General features: G+C 41.8%; 1 protein-coding gene across 1 annotated transcript in view; it reads right to left on the bottom strand.

Annotated features, from left to right (window-relative positions):
• The window catches only part of LOC115207980 (lysine-specific demethylase 5B-B), a 34000-nt gene extending 11374 nt beyond the window's left edge, over window positions 1–22626 (bottom strand). The window contains exons 1-17 of the mRNA XM_029775652.1: window positions 22322–22626; window positions 15309–15386; window positions 14570–14692; window positions 14213–14383; window positions 12811–12936; window positions 12273–12372; window positions 10996–11096; window positions 10605–10763; window positions 10193–10312; window positions 9824–9982; window positions 9244–9425; window positions 8803–8965; window positions 8577–8696; window positions 8156–8353; window positions 2188–2369; window positions 1482–1606; window positions 956–1106 (exon numbers count right to left, since the gene is read on the bottom strand). Of these exons, the coding sequence (XP_029631512.1) occupies window positions 956–1106; window positions 1482–1606; window positions 2188–2369; window positions 8156–8353; window positions 8577–8696; window positions 8803–8965; window positions 9244–9425; window positions 9824–9982; window positions 10193–10312; window positions 10605–10763; window positions 10996–11096; window positions 12273–12372; window positions 12811–12936; window positions 14213–14383; window positions 14570–14692; window positions 15309–15386; window positions 22322–22474 (2411 nt within the window). The 5' untranslated portion in view covers window positions 22475–22626. The remainder of the gene's footprint in view (window positions 1–955; window positions 1107–1481; window positions 1607–2187; window positions 2370–8155; window positions 8354–8576; window positions 8697–8802; window positions 8966–9243; window positions 9426–9823; window positions 9983–10192; window positions 10313–10604; window positions 10764–10995; window positions 11097–12272; window positions 12373–12810; window positions 12937–14212; window positions 14384–14569; window positions 14693–15308; window positions 15387–22321) is intronic.
• Between the last annotated feature and the right edge of the window lie 742 nt (window positions 22627–23368).

Consider the following 23368-nt stretch of genomic DNA (forward strand, 5'->3'; position numbering starts at 1 on the left):
CTATATAACGTAGGTAGATGACAATGACACCACGAAAAATACTGTGCTACATGTGCAACACAATATTCATAACCTAGCCCACAATGTCTGCTGTGTGGATCTATTTTGAAGAAGTTTCAAAGGAAGATTACAAAAAGGCCATATGCAACATTTGTTGCTGCTATTAATTCCAGAGGACAGGAGTAAGGGAAATCTTTCAATACCACAAACCTAATTAATAATTTTAAAGTGCATCACCCCCAGACATTCGGCGACTACTTAGGAAAAATATAAAATAATAATAATAATAAGCTCACACTTCCAACAAGTTCAAGTCGAGCAGTCCTTTGAAAGAGTAACAACATTTCAGCGAGACAACTCAAAGGCGAAAACCATTAACACCAAGATAATGATATTCATTGCCCTTGACAATCAACTGTTCTCTGTCATGGAGGATGTTGTAATTTTGGTTCATCCCTAATTTTAACATTAGAAAGCATTATAAAAATGGGCCTCCCGAGTGGTGCAGTGGTTTAAGGCACTGCACTGCAGTGCTAGAGGTGTCACTATAGACCCAGGTTTGATCTCGGGCTGTGTATCACAATAGCACAGTTGGCCCAGGGTCGTCCGAGTTAGGGAAGGGTTTGGCTGGGTGGGCTTTACATGGCTCATGGCGCTCTAGCGACTCCTTGTGGCGGACCGGGCGCCTGCAGGTTGACCTCATTCAGTTTAACGGGTTTCCTCCGACACATTGGTCTGGCTGGCTTCCGGGATAACGGGCGGGTGTTAAGAAGCGCGGTTTGGCGGGTCATATTTTGGAGGACGCATTACTCGACCTTCGCCTCCCGAGCCCGTTGGGGAGTTGCAGCGATGAGATAAGATCGAAATTGGGGAGAAAAAGGGGGTATTTTTTTAATGAAAAAAGCATGATAATACAATAATAGAAATCATGTGTGTTTATACGCACACAGCCTACCTGGTCTGCCTCTTCCCAATGAGTAGCTGCTGGGCCACCACAGCACACTTCTCAGCATCCAGGGTGACTGTGCGGAGCTGCCGCAGGAGGTCACTTTGAGGGAACCGCTTCACCTCTGCCTCCACCACCAGGGAGCGCAGCTCTTCCAAGCCTGAACACACATTTATAAACCAACATGGCTTTAAACACATTCAACAATGCATTCAAAGAATCACGGTCCAATGATCAGGTAAGCTGTACAATTAGCAGAGGGTAGAGAATAATCTATTTTAAACTATTCTGGTATTTTGTGTGCATCCTTAGACAAAGACAACATATCTGAGTGATAAGGAGTACAAAACATTCCATGAGACATTTAAGAACATCTTGTCTTCTTTGGGTTATGCAAATAAGCAACCTAAACATTTTGCGTTTTATTACTTAAATAACAATTTCAATTACATAGACGCCTGAACCCAAAGAGGTCAGTGACCCAAAGAGGTCAGTGACCCAAAGAGGTCAGTGACCCAAAGAGGTTACTACTTACCACTTTTCTTGTCTTGTTTGGCCTCCAGGATGTCACTGACATGAGAGACCCAGTATGTGTAGGACTCAGCACGCAGAGTGACTGCTTCCATCATGGGGTAGAGCTCAGCCATGGTAAACCTGTAGCTGTAAACCAAGACACAGGTCTAGTGTGTTTCTGAGGACTTATCCTGGCTGAGTAACAGCTGTCACAATTGGTGATTTTCTAGCCAGGTTGTTAACTCGAAATGACACAACGACAAGGTTCCAGTTTAACAAAGTTTACTATACCGTATGAACACACTACAAGGTAGCCATTCCACTCTAGGCTAGGTCCATCAACTACAAGACTCCCTGCGCAGGCGCACTCTTGACTGAGTGATAGCCCCGTAATAACAGAAATATAGGGATTCTTAAAACATGAACTTAACAAGGTGACCCATATCTTTTTTAGTGTTTCTTCTTTATCAGAAGGTCTAGGAGGCCTTTAGACGTTTCAACGCTGCGCACTCCGACTTTGACCCTTACTTTAACTTGACATTTTCTTAAAAAGGGGCATTTTAGTCGAGAACATAATTTAAAAAAATACATTTGTGCATGGGATCTGTAAATGAGCTTCTGTTGACTGCGCGTTTCTGTAAAACATGGGATGTACGTAATGAGGGGGACATGATGTATATTAACATTATGAGGGCATTTAGAACTAACTTGGCTGTGGATTGACTTACTTGAGTGTGAGTTTGCTGGAGGTACAGGAGCAGAGGTCGTGGGCGTGGTGCAGACACACCAGCTGGCCGGGGCTGCAGGGACAGGTGAGGGCAGACAGGTAGCAGGTGGTCCTGCACTTGGAACACTGGCGCTCCTCGTCTGGCAGCAGGTCGTACTCCGCCTGCTGGGAACGCTGCACGCCCTGGGAACACACAGATACAGTCATCAACACACACAGACACCCACACCTAGAGCCATACTAGGAGGAGAGACAGGGATGACGCGGGCACAGACACAAGTGGAGGAAACTTAACTGTGGCCATTTCAAATCAAATTGTATTGTCGTATACACATATTTAGCAGATGTTATTGCAGGTGTAGCGAAACGGTGCAGTAATCTAATACACAACTAAAAAAAGTTAAAGAATGGAATTAAGAAATATTCGGAAGAGCAATGTCGGAGTATAAATAAATGGGATGTATAGACATTATGGACAGTAGATGGATAGAATATATAGTATATCTGAAGAATACGTAGGATAGAATAATATATGTAGAGCAATAGTTCAATTGGATAGGACTTGACTAGAATACAGTGCATTCAGAAAGTACTCAGACCCCTTGACTTTTCCCACATTATGCTACGTTACAGCCTTATTCTAAAATGGATGAAATCTACACACAAAACCCCACAATGAAAAAGCAAAAATAGGCAAATGTATAAAAAATTAAATATCACATTTACTTAAGTATTCAGACCCTTTACTAGGTACTTTGTTAAAGCACCTTTGGCAGCGATTACAGCCTCGAGTCTTTTAGGGTATGACGCTACAAGCTTGGCACACATGTATTTGAGTAGTTTCTCCCATTCTTCTCTACAGATCCACTCAAGCTCTGTCAGTTTGGATGAGGAGCGTCGCTGCACAGCTATTCTCAGGTCTCTCCAGAGATGTTCGATCGGGTTCAAGTCCAGGCTCTGGCTGGGTCAGTCAAGGACATTCAGAGTCTTGTCCCGAAGCCACTCCTGCATTGTCTTGGCTTTGCAGTTAGGGTCGTTGTCCTGTTGGAAGGTGAACCTTTGCCCCCATCCGAGGTCCTGAGCAGGATTGTATCAAGGATCTCTGTACTTTGCTCCGTTCACCTTTCCCTCGATCCTGACTAGTCGCCCAGTCCCTGACGCTGAAAAACATCCCCACTGCATAATGCTGCCACCACCATGCTTCACTGTTGGGATGGTAACTGATTTTCCGCAGACGTAATGCTTGGCATTCAGCCCAAAGACTTCAATCTTGGTTTCATCAGAACAGAGCTCTGTCAGAGTGACCATTGGGTTCTTGGTCACCTCCCTTACCAAGGCCCTTCTCCCCCGATTGCTCAATTTGGCCTGGTGGCCAACTTAAGGAAGAGTCTTGGTGGTTCCAAACTTCTTCTATTTAAGAATGATGCAGACCACTGGGTTTTTGGGGACCTTCAATGCAGCAGAATTTTTTTAGTACCCTTCCACAGATCTGTGCCTCAACACATTCCTGTCTTGGAGCACTACGGACAATTCCTTCAACCTCATGGCTTGGATTTTGCTCTGACATGCACTATTAACTGTGGGACCTTATATAGACAGGTGTGTGCATTTCCAAATCATGTCCAATCAATTAAGTTTACCACAGGTGGACTCAAGTTTTAAAAACAACAAGGATCATCAATGTAAACAGGATACACCTGAGCTCAATTTCAAGTCCATTAGTAAAGGGTCTGAATAAAGTATTTCTGTCAAATGTTGAAAAAAAAATGTGCCAAAATAAAAAATAAATACTTTTCTCTTTGTCATTATGGGGTATTGTGTAGATTTATGAGGAAAATGTGTATTTAATCAATGTTAGAATAAGACTAACTTCTGTATATATAAACTCAGCAAAAAAAGAAACATCCCTTTTTCAGGACCCTGTCTTTCAAAGATAATCAAAATTACTTCACAGATATCCTGTTGTGGATAGGGGGCAGTATTTTCACAGCCGGATAAAAAACGTACCCGATTTAATCTGGTTACTACTCTTGCATAGAAACTAGTAATTTTGTAAATTCACTGGAATAGGGGTTCCGCTGACGGAACGTCTAGATGCAAGAGGATATTCACCAGAACGCACAATCCCTCCATCAGTGCTCAGACTGTCCGCAATAGGCTGAGAGAGGCTGGACTGAGGGCTTGTAGGCCTGTTGTAAAGCAGGTCGTCACCAGACATCACCGATGACAACATCGCCTATGGGCACAAACCCACCATCGCTGGACAGACAGGACTAGCAAAAAGTGCTCTTCACTGACGAGTCGCGGTTTTGTCTCACCGGGGGTGATGGTCGGATTTACATTTATCGTTGAAGGAATGAGCGTTACACCGAGACCTGAACTCTCGAGTGGGACCGATATGGAGGTGGAGGGTCCGTCATGGTCTGGGGCGGTGTGTCACAGCATCATAGGACTGAGTTTGTTGTCATTGCAGGCAATCTCAACACTGTGTGTTACAGGGAAGAGACATCCTCCTCCAGCCATAATGCTCGTTCTGTGCGTGATTTCCTGCAAGACAGGAATGTCAGTGTTCTGCCAAGAGCCCGGATCTCAATCCCACTGAGCACGTCTGGAACCTGTTGGATCGGAGGCTGAGGGCTAGGGCCATTCCCTCACGAAATGTCCGGGAACTTGCAGGTGCCTTGGTGGAAGAGTGGGGTAACATCTCACAGCAAGAACTGGCAAATCTGGTGCAGTCCATGAGGAGGAGAGGCACTGCAGTACTTAATGCAGCTGGTGGCTACTGACTGACTTTTGATTTTGACCCCCCCCTTTGTTCAGGGACACATTATTCCATTTCTGTTAGTCACATGTCTGTGGAACTTGTTCAGTTTATGTCTCAGTTGTTGAATCTTATGTTCATACAAATATTTACACAAGTTTGCTTAAAATAAACGCAGTTGACAGTGAGAGGACGTTTCTTTTTTTGCAGAGTTTATATATCACACACACAGTCAAAAGTTGACACCTACTCATTCAAGGGTTTTTATTTTTATATTGTAGAATAATAGTGTAGACATCAAAACTATGAAATAACACATGGAATCATGTAGTAAGCAAAAGTGTTAAACAAATCAAAATATATTTTATATTTGAGAATCTTTAAAGTAGCCACCCTTTGCCTTGATGGCAGCTTTGCACACTTGGCATTCCCTCAACAAGCTGAGGTAACTCGGAATGCATTTCAATTAACAGGTGTGCCTTGTTTAAAGTTAATTTGTGGAATTTCTTTCCTTCTTAAAACCTGTTAAAGGTGTAGGGGGCAGTATTTTCACAGCCGGATGAAAAACGTACCCAAATTAAACTGGTTACTACTCTGGCCCAGAAACTAGAATATGCATATTATTAGTAGATTTGGATAGAAAACACTCTGAAGTTTCTAAAACTGTTTGAATGATGTCTGAGTATAACAGAACTCATATGGCAGGCAAAAACCTGAGAAGAATCCAACCAGGAAGTGGAAAGTCTGAGAATTGTAGTTCTTCTTTTGAATCTTTATCAAAACTACAGTGTCTGTGGGGTCACGTTGCACTTCCTAAGGCTTGAATTGGCTGTCAAAAGCCTTCAGAAAGTTTTCATCCGTCTCCTGTAACTGGGCAGAGAAAAGGAGCTCAGTCTGAGGAACAAGGGATTGAAGATGAGCGATCCCGCGAGTGCGCCGTTCCTTCTTTTTCTTCTTGAATGAATATGCTATTGTCCGATTGTAATATTATCGCAATTTTACGTTAAAAATACCATAAAGATTGATCGTAAACAAAGTTTCACATGCTTCTAAGAACGGTAATAGAACATTTTGACTTTTTGTGTCTCGAATTGCACTCGTGCGTTATGCCTTTGGATAGTGACCTGAACGCACGAACATAACAGAGGTATTTGGACATAAATATGGATTATTTTGAACAAAACAACATTTCTTGTGGAAGTAGCAGTCCTGGGAGTGCTTTCTGACGAAGATCAGCAAAGTTAAGAGAATATTTATAATACTAATTCTGAGTTTAGGTGACCCCAGAACTTGGCGGGTGTCTGTATAGCTTGCTTTGATGGCGAGCTATGTACTCAGAATATTGAAAAATGTGCTTTCACCGAAAAGCTATTTTAAAATCTGACACAGCGGTTGCATAAAGGTATCTGTATCTATAATTCTTATAATAATTATGTATTTTGTCAACGTTTATGATGAGTATTTTTGTAAATTGATGTGCACATTCACCGGGGGTTTTGGTGGAAATACATTATCTGAACATCACACGCCAACGTAAAATGCTGTTTTTGGATATAAATATGAACTTTATTGAACAAAACATGCATGTATTGTGTAACATGATGTCCTAGGAGTGTCATCTGATGAAGATTGTCAAAGGTTAGTGCTTCATTTAGCTGTGTTTTGGGTTTTTGTGACGCCTCTCCTTGCTTGGAAAATGGCTGTGTGGTTATTTTTGTCTATGTACTCTCCTAACATAATCTAATGTTTTGCTTTTGCTGTAAAGCCTTTTTGAAATCGGACAATGTGGTTACATTAAGGAGAAGTATATCTTTAAAATGGTGTAAAATAGTCATATGTTTGAGAAATTGAAATTATTAGATTTTTGATGTTTTGTATTTCGCGCCCTGCTGTTCCATTGGATGTTGGCTTTCCGCTAGTGAAACGCCTGTCCTCAACAGTTATTAATGCATTAGAGCTTATCAGTTGTGTTGTGACAAGGTAGGGGTGGTATATAGAAGATGGCCCTATTTGGTAAAAGACCAAGTCCATATTATGGCAAGAACAGCTCAAATAAGCAAAGAGAAACGACAGTCCATCATTACTTTAAGACATTGACTGACCTTCATACGGAAAATTTCAAGAACTTTAAACATTTCTTCAAGTGAGGTCGCAAAAACCATCAAGCGTTATGATGAAACTGGCTCTCATGAGGACTGCCACAGGAAAGGAAGACCCAGAGTTACCTCTGCTGCAGAGGATAAATTCACTCGAGTTACCAGCCTCATAAATTGCAGCCCAAATAAATGCTTCACAGAGTTCAAGTAACAGACATCTCAACATCAACTGTTAAGAGGAGACTGCGTGAATCAGGCCTTCATGATCGAATTGCTGCAAAGAAACCACTACGAAGGACACCAATAATAAGAAGAGACTTGCTTGGGCCAAGAAACACAAGTAATGGACAGACAGGTGGAAATCTGTCATTTGGTCTGATGAGTCCAAATTTGAGATTTTTGGTTCTAACCGCTGTGTCTTTGTGAGAGACGCAGAGTAGGTGAACGGATGATCTCCGCATGTGTGGTTCCCACCGTGAAGCATGGAGGAGGAGGTGTGATGGTGCTTTGCTGGTGACACGATCGGTGATTTATTTAGAATTCAAGGCACACTTAACCAGCAGGGCTACCACAGCGATACGCCATCCCATCTGGTTTGCGCTTAGTGAGACCATCATTTGTTTTTCAACAGGACAATGACCCAACACACCTCCAGGCTGTGTAAGGGCTATTTGACCAATGAGAGTGATGAGTGCTGCATCAGATGACCTGGCCACAATCACCCGACCTCAACCCAATTGAGATGGTTTGGGATGAGTTGGACCGCAGAGTGAAGGAAAAGCAGCCAACAAGTGCCCAGCATTTGTGGAGAACTCCTTCAAGACTGTTGAAAAAGCATTCCAGGTGAAGCTGGTTGAGAGAATGCCAAGAGTGTGCAAAGCTGTCAAGGCAAAAACTTTGATTCGTTTTTTTTTGGTTACTACATGATTCCATGTGTTATTTCATATTTTTTATGACGTCTTCACTATTATTCTACAATGTAGAAAATTGTAAAAAGAAAGAAAAGCCCTTGAATGAGTGAGTAGGTGTGACCAAACTTGATTGGTACTATATATGTGAGACAGAGACACTTTACAAATGCACTGTACGTGCCGGTATGAGAGGCCTCTCACCATCTTGCTGACTTTGTCCCTCAGTTTGTCTTCCTCCTGGAGCATGACGGTCATGTCCCTCTGCACAGCCGAGGCCAGGGCCACATCCATGGTGGTGTCCGCCTTGGATGCCATCTTGCAGACCATCTCGTCGTGGGAGAAGACACAGTACCTATTCAGCTGCCGATAGTGGTCCACACACATGCGGCCCATGGGCATCTGAGAAACAGAAGGAGGCTTTGGGTTAGAACTATACTCTACTATCGATTTAACACCATCAACAAGAGCCATACACAGTGCTGGTTACATCAGTGATAACCAAACTTGATCCAAAGAGCTACAGGGTATACAGGCTTTTGTACACTGAGCATTAGAAGTATCTTCCGGTTATTAAATTACTAGCTTCTGTATGGTATTGATGAGGGACTTCATGGCATCTTACCCAGTCCATGGTGCAAAAGTTGACAGCCTCTGCAAAGTTGAAGCCCTGGTTAAATCCACTATGGTAGGCTCTGGGGAAGGTGATGACAAACTCGCCAGAGCACTGATTGGTGCGATAAACCTAAAGAGTAGGTATGAAGTCATGGTTAGACCAATACCATAGCTACACACAATGTTATTTATTTTGACTTGCATCACTGTGTGTTGTTGGTGGGTGTGGTACTTACGGGGACACCGTGGTTCATGAGTGTGTTGGGGTTCATGATGGTGACCAGCTGGTGCAGGAGGTCAGGCTGGGACTCAAACAGCTCGGGGGCCAGTTTCCTCATCACCCACTCCAGCTTCTCTGCAGCGTATCCCGGAACCCCGTACCACGTCTTGGGCTCTCCCCTGAGAACACAGATGCCATTTTCTCAAAAACACTGACGTTACCACTTAAGCTTGGAGGTGTACTCTTGTGTGTTTAATACTACGTCAACCAATAAACTAACTCAAATACTAAGCAAGCATATGGGTTTCAAAAGATTCCTCAGAATGAAAGAAGCAGAGACTATTTGCTTAGACCACTACACAATGCTTTATACCTAGGGCCAAGTTTTCCCAGGTCCAGCCACAAGGTCATATTATACTGATGGCCTGTGGGGCCTTAAGAGGACACCTGTCTGTACCAGTGCAAGTAGTTGATGGAGTAGCTCCAGTGGTCCTCGATGTGCCAGCAGAAGGAGGAGAAGCACATGCCCACGTAGAGCCAGGGTAACTTCATCCCACAGATGTCGGCCGTAATGTGAGTCAGCACCGAAGAGTCCATCACGGGCATGTTGTTCAGGTTCCAGCCACTGCTCAGGTAATCCTAAGCGTCAGAGAAAGGGCACAAGTTCAGGCTAGACTGAACTCAGGGTGACAGTCTAAGATACTGGGTCTGAGATGCTACTTTACTGGGAAGGGTTTCATCTGCATTAGAACGCCAATATCACCATAAATACAAGCAACAAGTTCTACCAAGGTCTCTGAGGGGTATAGATTTCTGGGAGGTTGTGATGTAGCTACTAGCTAGCTAATAATTGTCTCCATTCTAGATCTACAAAATATTATGAGAAGTAGATTCTAAAGAAATTAATTATCTTTAGGTGACAAACCGCTCTCTTGGTCTGAGATGATGTACTGTTGCCATGATGTTGAGGCAAAATAAACTTCATAATCCTCCCAAAACCTAGCCTATGTTAACCTGTAAGAGGAGAGCCTTTGTACCTCATCCTCAGGGGAGACTTGGAATCGTCCACCTCTGATGGGGAAGCCGCTCCCAAACTCCTTGGAGGCGATGTCTGCCCCATACTCCACAGTAACGTCCTCTTCGATTGTGCTGACCAAGCGCCAGAACTCCTTCTCCACTAGCTCTGTTGGAACCATCTAACAGACAGAGAGGGAGAGAGAAAGAAAGAAAAACACACCGTGACCTCAACTTCCGACTGAGCATGGATGAGCTCCATCTAATACAGTCAATATCAGGCTGGAGTTCAGGAGCACACCACTGAGAAAATATTGCTCCATTTCAAACTTGTTAAATACAACCTTTTTCCAGTTCTCTCTACTAAACACCACATATACTGCCCAACTTACATGGACAGGCATGTTGAAATAGTCTGACTTGAAGGAGTCTGCCATGTCCCCAAAAGTGCGTAGAGAGTAGTCCCTGCCAGCCTGCTCGAAACCAAAGGCTACCTGAGGTTTGCAACACTCCTGTGGGGAAGACAAGACTGGGAAGTAAGCACTAATACAGCAAATGTCACCTGAAATTATTATTATTATTTTTTAAGAATTCCATTGAGTAGCTACAGAAAATAACATACAGAAGAGCAGAATTTGAGCATGCTTTTGTCTAGCTGTGCGTTTGCCTTTACAGTGAAAACAATATTAAGTTTCCATTTCCAGACTACTGCAGTGTTCAACAGCTTCCCCAGTGGACGGGGTGTGTGGAGTGTGTTGACAGTAGTATGGTAATTGTGTCTGGAAGAGAGAGGCTGTCTGTCACCTGAGCAAGGCACTTGGGGCACCTCCAGTCTCCTTTGGGGACATCGTGGAGGGGCGGGATCAGACAGAAGGTGTGGTAGCTGTCGTCACAGCCGTCACACAGCAGCAGGCGGTTCTCTTCGCTCCCACTGCCACACACCAGACACATGTACTGGTCCACCTGAGGAGACAGACACAGCGACACTTCTTATACACTTTTCAGCTAAAACATTGCAAAATGGCTGCCATAGGTGTGTGGATGGGATGAGTTAATTTTGAGAGAAACCTGACCTGTATAAATGCTATCCAATATTGTTACTATAATCATTACCATCATCATAGTAATAATGAAGAGACAATTAGCCCTGATTAGCTAAAATACATTAGCATATATAAAAAGGTACTTTACTCACTGTGGGGTCGTTTTTCTTAGTCGGCACGTTTTCTTTGTCACTTGTTATTGGCTCCTCATGCTCTGTGGCTTCCTGTTTCACCTGAACAGGTAACACTTTCACTGAAATACATTTATCACATTGTTAATGGAGGCCAAGGAATACAGTATGTACGAATATAAACAACCCTGTTCTAATATATACTGAACAAAAATATAAACGTAACATGTGAAGTGTTCGTCCCATGTTTCATGAGCTGAAATAAATGATCCCAGAAATGTTCCATACGCACAAAAGGCTTATCTTGCTCAAATTTTGTGCAGAAATTCATTTATATCCCTGTTAGTGAGTATTTCTCCTTGGCCAAGATAATCCATTCACCTGACAGGTGTGCATATCAAGAAACTGATTAAACAGCATGACCATTACACCAGGCACACCTTGTGCTGGGAACAATAAAAGGACACTAAAATGTGCAGTTGTGTCACACAATGCCACAGATGTCTCAAGTTAAGGGAGCTTGCAATTGGCAAACTGACTGCAGGAATGTCCACCAGAGCTGTTGCCAGAGAACTGAATGTTAATTTCTCTACCATAAGCCGCCTCTACCATAAGCCGCCTCATTTTAGAGAATTTGTCAGTACGTCCAACCGGCCTCACAGTCACAGACCACATGTAAGGCGTTGTGTGAGCTAGCGGTTTGCTGATGTCAATGTTGTGAACAGAGTGTCCCATGGTGGCGATGGGGCTATGATATGGGCAGGCATAAGTTATGGACAATGTACACCAAACAATTGCATTTTATTGATGGCAATTTGAATGCACAGAGATACTGTGACAAGATCCTGAGGCCCATTATCATGCCATTCATCTGCCGCCATCACCTCATGTCTCAGTATGATAATGCACAGCCCCATGTCGCAAGGATCTGTACATAATTCCTGGAAACTGAAAATGTCCCAGTTCATCCATGGCCTGCATACTCCCAGTCATGTAAAATCAATAGATTAGGGCCTAATGAATTTATTTCAATTGTATGATTTCCTTATATGAACTGTAACTCTGTAAAATCTTTAAAATTGTTGCATTTATATTTTTTGTTCAGTATACATTTAAATATACATTTAAAATATTATTAAAAAAAAGGTACATTTTCTTCATCATTTTACTTTTAAAACATTTCTTTAAAATGCAATAATTCCCAAGACTTAAATTAACCCAGAAAAACATTTCTTTGTTCATGAAAAATATTCAGTTCTTTCACATTGCACTACACTTTGCCAGAGGACAGAGCTTACCAGCCTGTGGCTCTGGCTTGGCTACGTAGGAGCCCATCCTCCTCCTCAGGTTGGGCCGGTTCTCACAGTCCTCCTCGGTCACCGTCTTCATACAGCCTTCCTGCCAGAGAGAAAGAGAATCGGGGTTCATGCCAGGTGGAACACGACAGGAAAATCAGGTACAACAACATCCTTTTTATGAGCTCACAATTGCATACACACAAAAGCTCTTTGGTTTGGTGTCCAGAAATACATGCAAAGCTGCATCCATTGGCTCAGGAAGAGCTGTGTCTTATGAGGACCCAAGAACTATTGTGAGTTATAGTCGGGGTGAAATAAGGAAATACGGCTTCCCGGCAAAACAAATAGTGGGGGTATGCTGTACCAGTAAAACAATCACAATAATTAAAACAAAATGTCAAAAATACTATAGGCTATTACACCACTTTTTATTATTACCGCATGTCAGAGGCATGAAAAATGAGCGAATGGACTTATTGTAACTTATGGGGACCTAGAAGTAGAACTGTGACTTATGGGGACCCAGGAAGAGGCCCACCTCAGCTCGCATGCGCTTGGCTCTGCGGGCGATGCTGCAGGTCTCCAGGGGTTGAACAGACTGCCGCTGGGGCAGGTCATGGGGGATGTAGTCAGTGTCCTTCGTGTCGTTGGTCAGGGTGGGCTTCTGTAGGGGAGACATGGGGGAGTGAGTGGGCATGTAGAGCTTTCTAGCACAAAGTCCCCATAAGATCAATGAGAAATGTTTCAACAATCTCAAACTGATATGTTTGTCAGAAAATTATAAGAAAAGGACAATCATTCTGTTTGAACAGAATGAGCTTTGCTAGCTCCTTGTCACTCCTACTACTATTATGTTGTGACAAATTCCATTTGCCAAAAACAAACCAGGCATCTATATACAACAGGGCCATTTGGTTTTACATTTTTCATTGTTGCCTTTGAACAAAACAATTGTAATGGAGTTGTTGAATACCATGGCTAGATTATAAACACAATCATCCAATACAAACGTCTACCCACCACTACACACAGCCTTCAACTATTGATACTTGTTTTTTCTTGCCAGATCAACATGTGGTCTCTGTTCTTTCTATTGACACCACTAACATGACAAAGAGGAAGACAGGCAGCAACACTGTCGGTTGAGGTGGGGGATGGGAACACTGACGGTCTGCGCTCTGGTATATCAGGAGGACAGTGTTTAGCTCATTAACTTTGCTACAGGGAGTGTGGGGTGAGAGGGAGGAGGGAACGGGAGAGGTCAAGGCCAGCAGGCTGAGAGAGAGAGAGAGAGAGAGAGAGAGAGAGAGAGAGAGAGAGAGAGAGAGAGAGAGAGACCTGCTGCTAACCACACAACCCCAACCAGGGCCCCAAGGTACAATCAGGGAAGCTGCAAGAGACAACGGAGGTCTTCAATAAAAATAAACATGGAGACAAGAGGAAATCGGTAATACATTTCACAAAAATGACCCAATGGGGAGGAGAGCACGCTATGAAAATGGTTGGTTTATTTTCAGGATTCCAGTCATACTTTTTAAACATCCCAGGCCTCATCTAGTCTATGACTTAATTTGTGATTTCATCTTAGAGCAGGTCTTTTATGGAAAATGGATCTTATATCAACAGCAAAAAAATGGATGAATTAAATTGAGATACACCTGCCATTTCGCTATGGACAATATCTACACCTTCAACGCAGCACAATCTTAGACAACGAGATAATTACACATTAGTAAACAGTGCAGAGGACCAAGACAAGGCTACCCATCGAGAGAGAACAACAAAGAGGATGAGAGGGAGGGGTGGAAGATGACTCTGCAGAGAGAGTACTGGGAGACACAGGAGAGCGGGCGAGAGAGTGAGTGAGAAAGAAAAAAAGAGAGAATGTAGAATATACAAGGGTGGTGAGAGAAAGAGAGAGAGCGACCCATCTGACTCACCAGAAGGTTGGCTCCAGTCTGGAACAGGTTGTAGGGGTAAAGGATCCTCTCATAGTGGGAGCGCAGATGAGAGCCTATGGCCTTTCCTGGAGCAAAGCCCATCTTCAGGGCTATCTTAGACCAGCGTCTCTCTCTGCAAACCGCATCAAAACCCCTCTCATTGTTCACCAACTGGGAAAGGAGCACCCCAATGAATGACCTTGTTATTGTGTGGGTGTTCAAATTTGTCAACATAAGAAGCATATAGAACACACCATGCTTATACGAGTGTATAACACAAATGCACACGGGATCCTATCCAAAAATAGCTGGCCAGTTTACTGCATCCAGGTTGTGGCAGAAGTTGTAGCTACATACCTTGTTGAGTTGGTATAGGTCTAGAATCTTTCTTTCCACATGAGGGATTTTCAGGGTGCACCCTTGTAGCTCCCAGAACTTTGCGATTTGATCCAGGAAGTTGAGCTTGACTCTGGTTTGAGCCTACTCAACATGAACATAAACACAATAAGAGATGGTACATTTTACACATTGCCAACATAAAACAAATAATATTGATCACAAATGGTGCATTACATGCCCTCATTAACATTGTTTATATAATAACACATCCCCTGCTGTGCTACTTTTAAATTGCAAATGACAGGACATTGACATTGTAACTAGCTCATCGGAGGGGGTCACAGTGACCTTTAACCTGATGTCATCAGCACTCTGGCTTCAATAGACACCCTGCTGCTGTGGGTTCTAAGCCTGCTGAAGCCACTGTTCTACAGACAACGTCACTTGATGCGGTAACGTAGCCTTCCGAGTCACCTTCGATTAGGCCTAAAGCGCTCGCAGACTAATGTATTTATTTGTACATTTTCTTTTTTTTCTTTAGCACTTATGAAAGACTGGGATAATTAGAAAAATGTACAAAAAGCAAAATCCCTCCAAAATATCTGTGGATCATCATTGTAAAAAGTAATCCACATATTTAATCAAAATAAAAACTTGGTTACGTACATATCCAGTCGTTCATAATAAAAGGTAAGTAGATGACATTTTTACTCAGTACTGTAATGGCTAAACCAGTTATGTAGTGAAATGAACATACCTCCAATTCATTAAGTCTCTGGATACGGGGAGTGAAGTGCAGACTGTCCACGTCGCATGCAAACGGTGGCTGCCATCCCTGCAGGAGTAAAACAACACCATCTTGTCAAACTGACAAATCTTTTTCCTAGTTTATCTTCCACTTAGGAAAATCATTATCAATTGAGCAACAGTCTGTGCTGTATTTGAATACATGTTTAAATATATTATTTACACTACAGTGTTTAGGAACATTGTGACATGACAGGTTATGTTCCATGCAGAAAGTCACGTAGGCTGTTCCTCTTCAGCCTAAAGCCATATTTGATATCTCCTCTGGTTACACTCTTACTAATTAACACTAGGCTAAATGCCAATCAAACATGAACATGATTTCAAATATCACATTAATAAAACTATTTGATCCTGATGGCTTTAAATAAGTACCTGACTGGATATGAAATATATTTTACCAATGGGTGCATGACAGACACAGTACATTTACATGCAAAGTAATCATTTTATATTAAACTGATTATGGCAGTAGGCAGATTATGCAATAGTCATGTAAACACCTTACTCTAATAATCTTAATTCGGGTAAAGTCAGAATTAAAGTAAGCATACGCCGATTAAAACACCTGGTTTTCTTAGCAACCTTTCGAATTATGACATGTAAACACCATAAAAAAATATATTTTTATATTTAACAACGGTGTATTTGACCTGTGCTAGCACCAGCCGAGCGAGCCTCCCTCTTTAGCGCGAGTGAAGTCAGTTCGACTTCATTTATTAGGATCCCCATTAGCGACAAGCTAGTCTAACATGCTAGCCACACCGCACCAAAAATAAATGTACACATAAAAGTTATTCAATCATTGAACCCACACTGCTCGCGAGTGTCTGCGTAGCCAGGCGCTAAAATAGAACTTGGTTCTAATTTGTGACGTTTGAAGCGCTGCAAGTCCCGCCTCTCCCATCTCCTCATTGGTGTTTAGGAGCATATACCCACGTGGGTGATTGAAAGATGAACTGAGGTCCACACTCCAGTCCAGTTGGTGGTGGTAATGCGCCTTAAAGTTGGATGCCAACCATCTTATAAAGTCCAAAAAAGAAGCCTGAAGGAGGAGAGATTACAAGAAACCAACTCTGGATTAATTGTCAGAGTAGAAGACCTTGTGTATTTCAGATAAAACAACACAATGTTTATATCCTAAGACAAGTTAGCTACTAACAGCAAGCTAGCTAGCTAAATTACCATAAATGTTTAATTATTTTCGACCTGTCCCCAAATTAATAAAGTTGGTTGAGAGTTTGTTTTGATATTTCAAACTGCGTGTCCTGATCGCGTCTGGTGTGAGTGGACAAAATAAACATCCTTGCGATGGTGCACGCAGACATGTGCACGGTCTGATCAGCAATCATGCACATGTTGATTTTGTCCACCCACACGCAAATCAGGACACGCAGGTTGAAATATCAAACGAACTCTGAACCAACTATATTAATTTGGGGACAGGTCGAAAAGTATTAAACATTTATGGCAATAGCTAGCTAATTTGTCCTGGGATATAAACATTGGGTTGTTATTTTATCTAAAATGCACAAGGTCCTCTACTCCGACAATTAATAGGGGATAAAAGGGTTAACAGAGTTTCTTGTAATCTCTCTTCCTTCAGGCTAATTTTTTGGACTTTATATTGCGGTTGGCATCCAACTTGAAGGTGCATTACCACCACTAACTGGACTGGAGTGTGGACCTCGTTAACCTGCGTGAGCAGTGTGGGTGCAATGATTGAATAACATGTATGTGTGAATTCATTTGGCCATCAGGTAGCCTGATTTCAGACGTGTCCTTGTAAACAGGATTATTAGGGAAACCGTTCTTCTTGAAATGCATGTAAATGTTTTAATCAAACTATTATATTAAGCTGACTATCCACAATAATCGCATTATTGTGTGCATGTAACTGTACTCAATGTCAATCGACACAGGCACCCTGTCAATAGTTACCAACTCTACTCAGGTGATGCTGATTAACAATTATTTATAAATAGACCTACACATTTGAGTAACCATAGACTTTCATGGTGCATTTAAGTCTTATTTTGGCACTGGACCAGCAGTTAAAATACAGTATGAGGCACATAAGACTTTCTTTAAAGTATTTTCTTTCATATGGGCCCTCTGAGTAGAGTTGGTACTTCCAGTCCTCTCATTTTCTATTAAACAGTGGGTTCAGAGAGAAAGACTGTTTGACAAGCATCAACAGGAAACTCAGTGTGCACTAGTATAGCATCCTTACCTTTGGAGACTACACTGTGACCTTGCATGGCATCTCAGAGTGCCAGCATGCCTATTTGAATGTGCATGATAACTCAGGAATAGAGAACAGTATAATTTTAAATAGGCTACACAAGTGATAGAGGCTCTCAGACTATTTCACAGCAATTCTGTCAATTCAGCCCAAGCAGCAGATAGGACAGAACCCCGTTTGATCAAACGTGGAAGAATCCATCCTAAAACACAACTCCCTAAACAAGAGAACCCAACTGTCACTTCAAACTGAGAAGAGAACCAGCTGGGGATGTGGACGAATCTAAGTGCCCTCCAGTCATAAAAAAATTTGCTGGAAAAAAAATATGTATCCCATGGGGCCGGCGAAGAGGGGTGATGAGAGCGCTATAAATTGTGCCTCCATAGCTTAGCCTTTGACCCTGCACGCTGAGTCTGCAGTGCACGGCCCAGATGGGGACATGGTTTATGAAAACAGCTCTGGCTGCATTTCCATCAACCCGCATTTCCATCAGCCCCTTTGTGGAGTAGTGGAGCTGTGACAACAGGCAGGCCCATTGCATAAGCACTCCCATTCCGCACAAACAATTTCAATCCTCTGAACAACAAGCCAAATTCAGCCATCAGACTACCTACAGTAGGCACAGCTGTGATCTGGAGTTCATATTTCAAAATGTTAAATAATAATACCGAGTTGTAAGAACAAAACATTCAGATGACACGACTGCTGTGCAAGCAGGTCAATCGAGAGAGACTTTTACCAAGGTAAATTATCATATCACGGTATTTAAAAATAATAGGACGTCATTTTATGATTTTGAATAGTAAAAGTTCTAAATTAGCTTTATGAGAAGTGAGGAACCCTATGGTGGCAACTCATACTGTATATTCTATGGGATTTCAATGGGTCTTTATTCTGATTGTTTTATACTGTTCAGTTCTTTAAAAAAATCTAATTGTCCATTTCTGCATTTTCTACAGTCATGGGCATTTCCACGTAGGGCTGCATGATATGGACAAACAATCTAGGCCTAATTTTTTACCAAATGTTTCAATTGCGATTTGACTTTTGATTTAGAGCAAAACACTTGGGTGAACTGCTGGAATCATGGGAATATTTAGAATGTTCTAATGCTCTAGTTAGAATATAATAGTGGGCACTTTGAATACAGTGTTTGTTATGAAAATGCCTGAGAGGAGTTATTGTGTTTAAGGGACCCTATAATCTTTAGCTACATTGAAATCAAAATCAAATTTGATTTGTCACATGCGCCTAATACAACAGGTGTAGACCTTACAGAGAAATGCTTACTTACAAGCCCCTAACCAACAATGCTTAAGAAGTTAAGAAAAAAAGTGTTAAGTAAAAAATAAAAAGTAAAAAATAATTAAACAGCAGCAGTAAAATAACAATAGCGAGGCTATATACAGGGGGTACCGGTACAGAGTCAATATCCTAGCTGTTCAGGAGTCTTATGGCTTGGGGGTGGAAGCTGTTAAGAAGCCTTTTGGATCTGGACTTGGAGCTCCGGTACCACTTGCCTTGTGGTAGCAGAGAGAACAGTCTATGACTAGGGTGGCTGGAGTCTTTGACAATTTTTAGGGCCTTCCTCTGACACCGCCTAGTATAGAGGTCCTGGACGGCAGGAAGCTTGGCCCCAGTGATGTACTACCCTCGGGTAGTGCCTTGCGGTCGGAGGCCCAGCAGTTGCCATACCAGGCAGTGATGCAACCAGTCAGTATGCTCTCGATTGTGCAGCTGTAGAACCTTTTGAGGATCTGAGGACCCATGCCAAATGTTTTCAGTCTCCTGATGGGGAATAGATTTTGTCATGCCCTCTTCACGACTGTCTTGGTGTGCTTGGACCATATTAGTTTGTTGGTAATTTGGACACCAACAAAATTTAAGCTCTCATCCTGCTCCACTACAGCCCCGATGATGAGAATGGGGCGTGTTCGGTCCTCCTGAATGTTTTGTTTTAGTTACTTCGTGTAGCGAACATATTCTTGCTTTGCGTATTCCTCTTTGATTTAGAAGATACTGTCGCATAAACATTCTGATGTAGATCTACACCATCACCGGTATTATCAGACTGTATAGCCAATTACATTTGAGGTAATATGTCTGGTCAGCATAGCAGCACCCACCCGTAGCACGCGCTCCAGCAGGTATATTTCACTGGTCAACGTCAAAGCCAACTCCTCCTTTGGCCGCCTCTCCTTCCAGTTCTCTGCTGCCAATGACTGGAACGAAAATCACTGAAGCTGGAGTCTTATATCTCCCTAACTTTGAGCATCAGCAGTCAGAGCAGCTTACCGATCATAGCACCTGTACACAGCCCATCTGTAAACAGCCCACCCAACTATCCCATATTGTTATTTATTTTTTGCTCCTTTGCAGCCCAGTATCTCTACTTACACATTCATCTTCTGCACATCTATCACTCCAGTGTTTAATTGCTAAATTGTAATTATTTCACCACTATGGCCTATTTTTTGCCTTACCTCCCTAATCTTACTACATTTGAACACACTGTATATAGACTTTTCTATTGTGTTATTGACTGTACATTTGTTTATTCCATGTGTAACTCTGTGTTGTTTGTGTCGCACTGCTTTGCTTTATCTTGGCCAGGTCGCAGTTGCAAATGAGAACTTGTTCTCAACTGGCCTACCTGGTTAAATAAAGGTGAAATAAAAAAATACATATAAACATTTGCTCTGACTCGGTACATTAGCTAGTTAGCGATTAGCAGCTAACAACATTTAGGCCCAATTTGCTAAGAAAAAAGACTAGCTGTTTGCAGATGTAAGAAACAGACTAATAGTGTAATTATAGAACAGATTTATATTAAGAAGCAAAGTGAAAACAGCATTGTTGACTGTACAGAGTGGAACAAATGGGTTTAAATAATACAACACAAATGGTGGGGACTAAATAATGTGCTGGTAAACAATGTTAATGCATAAACAGGTTACCTTGGTTTCTCAAAGTTTACATTTAGGTTATTGTAGGTATACAACATTGCTGTTGCATAGTATTTTAGTAATTGATTGTCAATGAGAATATTTAGATATTACACCAGTGGTATGAGGGACAGTCCCTATTCTGTGGTCTAATAAAACAATTAAACTCAATTAGGCTACTAATAGGTCTACAAAGTGCAACTACAGTATTAACAAATAGGTATAACTACTTATGTAAAGTGTTACCCAAATTATTATGTTTAATCAACTACTATCAACCCTTGTAGTAACATGTTTTATTGCAAACAACAGCAATAATGCATGCATACCCCAGTAAAAAAAGTTATTACCATAGGCTACTTAGAGGAATTTGTTATGATAAACAATGTTCAGAGGCCAGCCCTTGAAGAACCATTGGGTTACCATTAGAAAAAGGGTCAAATTACTCACACAGATGAATCAACAAATATCCCTAGCAAAATCTGATTAATAATATGGTGTGTGGTTATATTTGTCCATTTTCACACATGTACAAATGTATTATAAACTGGGTGGTTCGAGCCCTGAATGGTGATTGGCTGACAGCTGTGCTATATCAGACTGTATACCACAGGTATGACAAAACATTTATTTTTACTGCTAATTACTATGATAACCAGTTAATAACAGCAATAAGGCACCTCGGGATTTGTGACATATGGCCAATTGACCACGGCTAAAGGCTGCCTTGCATCATGCCTAAGAACATCCCTTAGCCATGGTATATTGGCAATATACCACACCCCCTCAGGCCTTATTGCTTAATTATACATGTATGAAATAGAAATGTGTTTTTGCATATCCCAACTCCGAGACACCCTCAGAGAGTGAGGTCGCGGCAGGGGTCAGACATTATCAAAAGGCGACCATGGAGTAATTAGGGTTAAATGCCTTGCTCAAGGGCACATCGACAGATTTTTCACACTAGCAACCTTTAGATTACAGGACCAACGCTGTTACCGCTAGGCTACTTCCCACCGATTATTATGTAATAGTGTTGAACTGTTAAAAAACTCCAAAAGGAAAAGTCACTTGGTTTGCACACACAATCCAGCTTTTAAAACACACCCACTACCACAAAGACAACATGGATGGCATTACCAAGGTAGAAGACAGGCCTACAACATCAATATATACAGGCCTCTAAATCAGCCCCACTACCAGTTATCAAATAATCTAGATTGTCATGATGCACGTAACCGTCACACCGCAATCCAGCATCAAAACATTGTGAGGTCAATACATGTCGATATAAAAAAGCAGTATGGAAGGATATTTTATAAATATCTTCCAATTTCACAGTAGAACGTTTTATTGATAAACTGGAAGGCATTAAAGTGACTTGGTAAAATGTCTTATTTCCCTGTCATTTCACAATGAACAACTCCCAGGAAGAGAAAGGTTAATCAACCTTTTCACCTATCCATTTGACCAATAGCCTCTAAAGATCCCTTCACATACAATGTAACGTACTCTCTGGAACATAGGCGATACTTTATTAGAATTTTGTCGCGCGTCTGTTCGCACATAGATCACTGGGCGCGTGCGTGTACATGCACACACATAATATACACACAGAGGCACACATACACAGAAGAAGCTGGCAATTCAACTCAAGCCGCCATGTTGAAAATCTGTCTAAAAAGATAAGTAAACGACCAAAAATGTCACCAACAACCTTTAGAAAATGTTTAAGCAGGAGTTTGAAATGCTACCCTGATTAAAGACACTCACCTTTGGCGGTCGGACCTTGCAGATGCCCGTTTTCTCTGCAATAGGCCGTATTTTGTTGATATACGTAAATGGGTCGGCAAATTCCTCCCAACTGGGCTCAAAAACAGGACACTCTGGTGGGGCAATGAACTCGTTGGTCCGAAGCTGGGTCATCGTTGCATCTTCGTTCTAAATAGCTGCGAGTTGCACGTATTAATTAAAGTTCAATGAAAGCTGTCTTTGAAGAACTGAACCCTTTAACTCGGTCAATTAAGAACATCACCACTCACTCATTGAAGTCTCACTCGCATTATCTGGTCGGGGAATAGCACCTACTTCCGCTTAAAAAAATAGAGAACCCCCCCACACACACACAGACTAGCTACAAAACATTCAAAAAATGTTTTTTATAAATAACTACCCACGGTAGCTTCAATCATGGCATGCCATTTTGGGGGTTTATATACAAAAAGATGGCATTATCAATGCACCAAATGACTAGAATGTACTTATAGCAAAATCTCAACTGATTGTTGCAAATAAGAAACAAATGGTCAGTAAACATTAACAAATAATAATACACGTAATGAAAATACGGTGTACACAACCTACCGTTTGTCATTTATTTGGTCCGACCAAGAAAATAGTTATTTATATAGTTAATAAAATTAATAAATAAGCACATCAAATATTTTTTTTATTCTTCTTTCTTCAGTTTATAGTACACAAATGTATATGCTACCTTTTGAGTTATGCGCTCTAGTGGCAGTGAAAAAGATGAGCGCATTCATACTAAATCCTCGTGGTGACCGGGACTTGTTTATTAAATGGACTCGGTGGGCTCGTTGATTGGGTGGCATTCCTTGAATTCTGGTGGCAGTAGGTTGCGGAGACGAGGGCCAGAGTTACACTGAGTGTACAAAACATTAAAAACACCCGTTCTTTCCATGCTGCTGACTGGGTGATAGCTATTATCCCTTATTGATGTCACTTGTTAAATCCACTTCAATCAGTGTAGGTGAAGGGGAGGAGGCAGGTTAAATAAGGATTGTGCATCATTCAGAGGGT

This window comes from Salmo trutta, chromosome 14 (assembly GCF_901001165.1).
Source record: "Salmo trutta chromosome 14, fSalTru1.1, whole genome shotgun sequence".
Lineage (NCBI taxonomy): Eukaryota > Metazoa > Chordata > Actinopteri > Salmoniformes > Salmonidae > Salmo > Salmo trutta.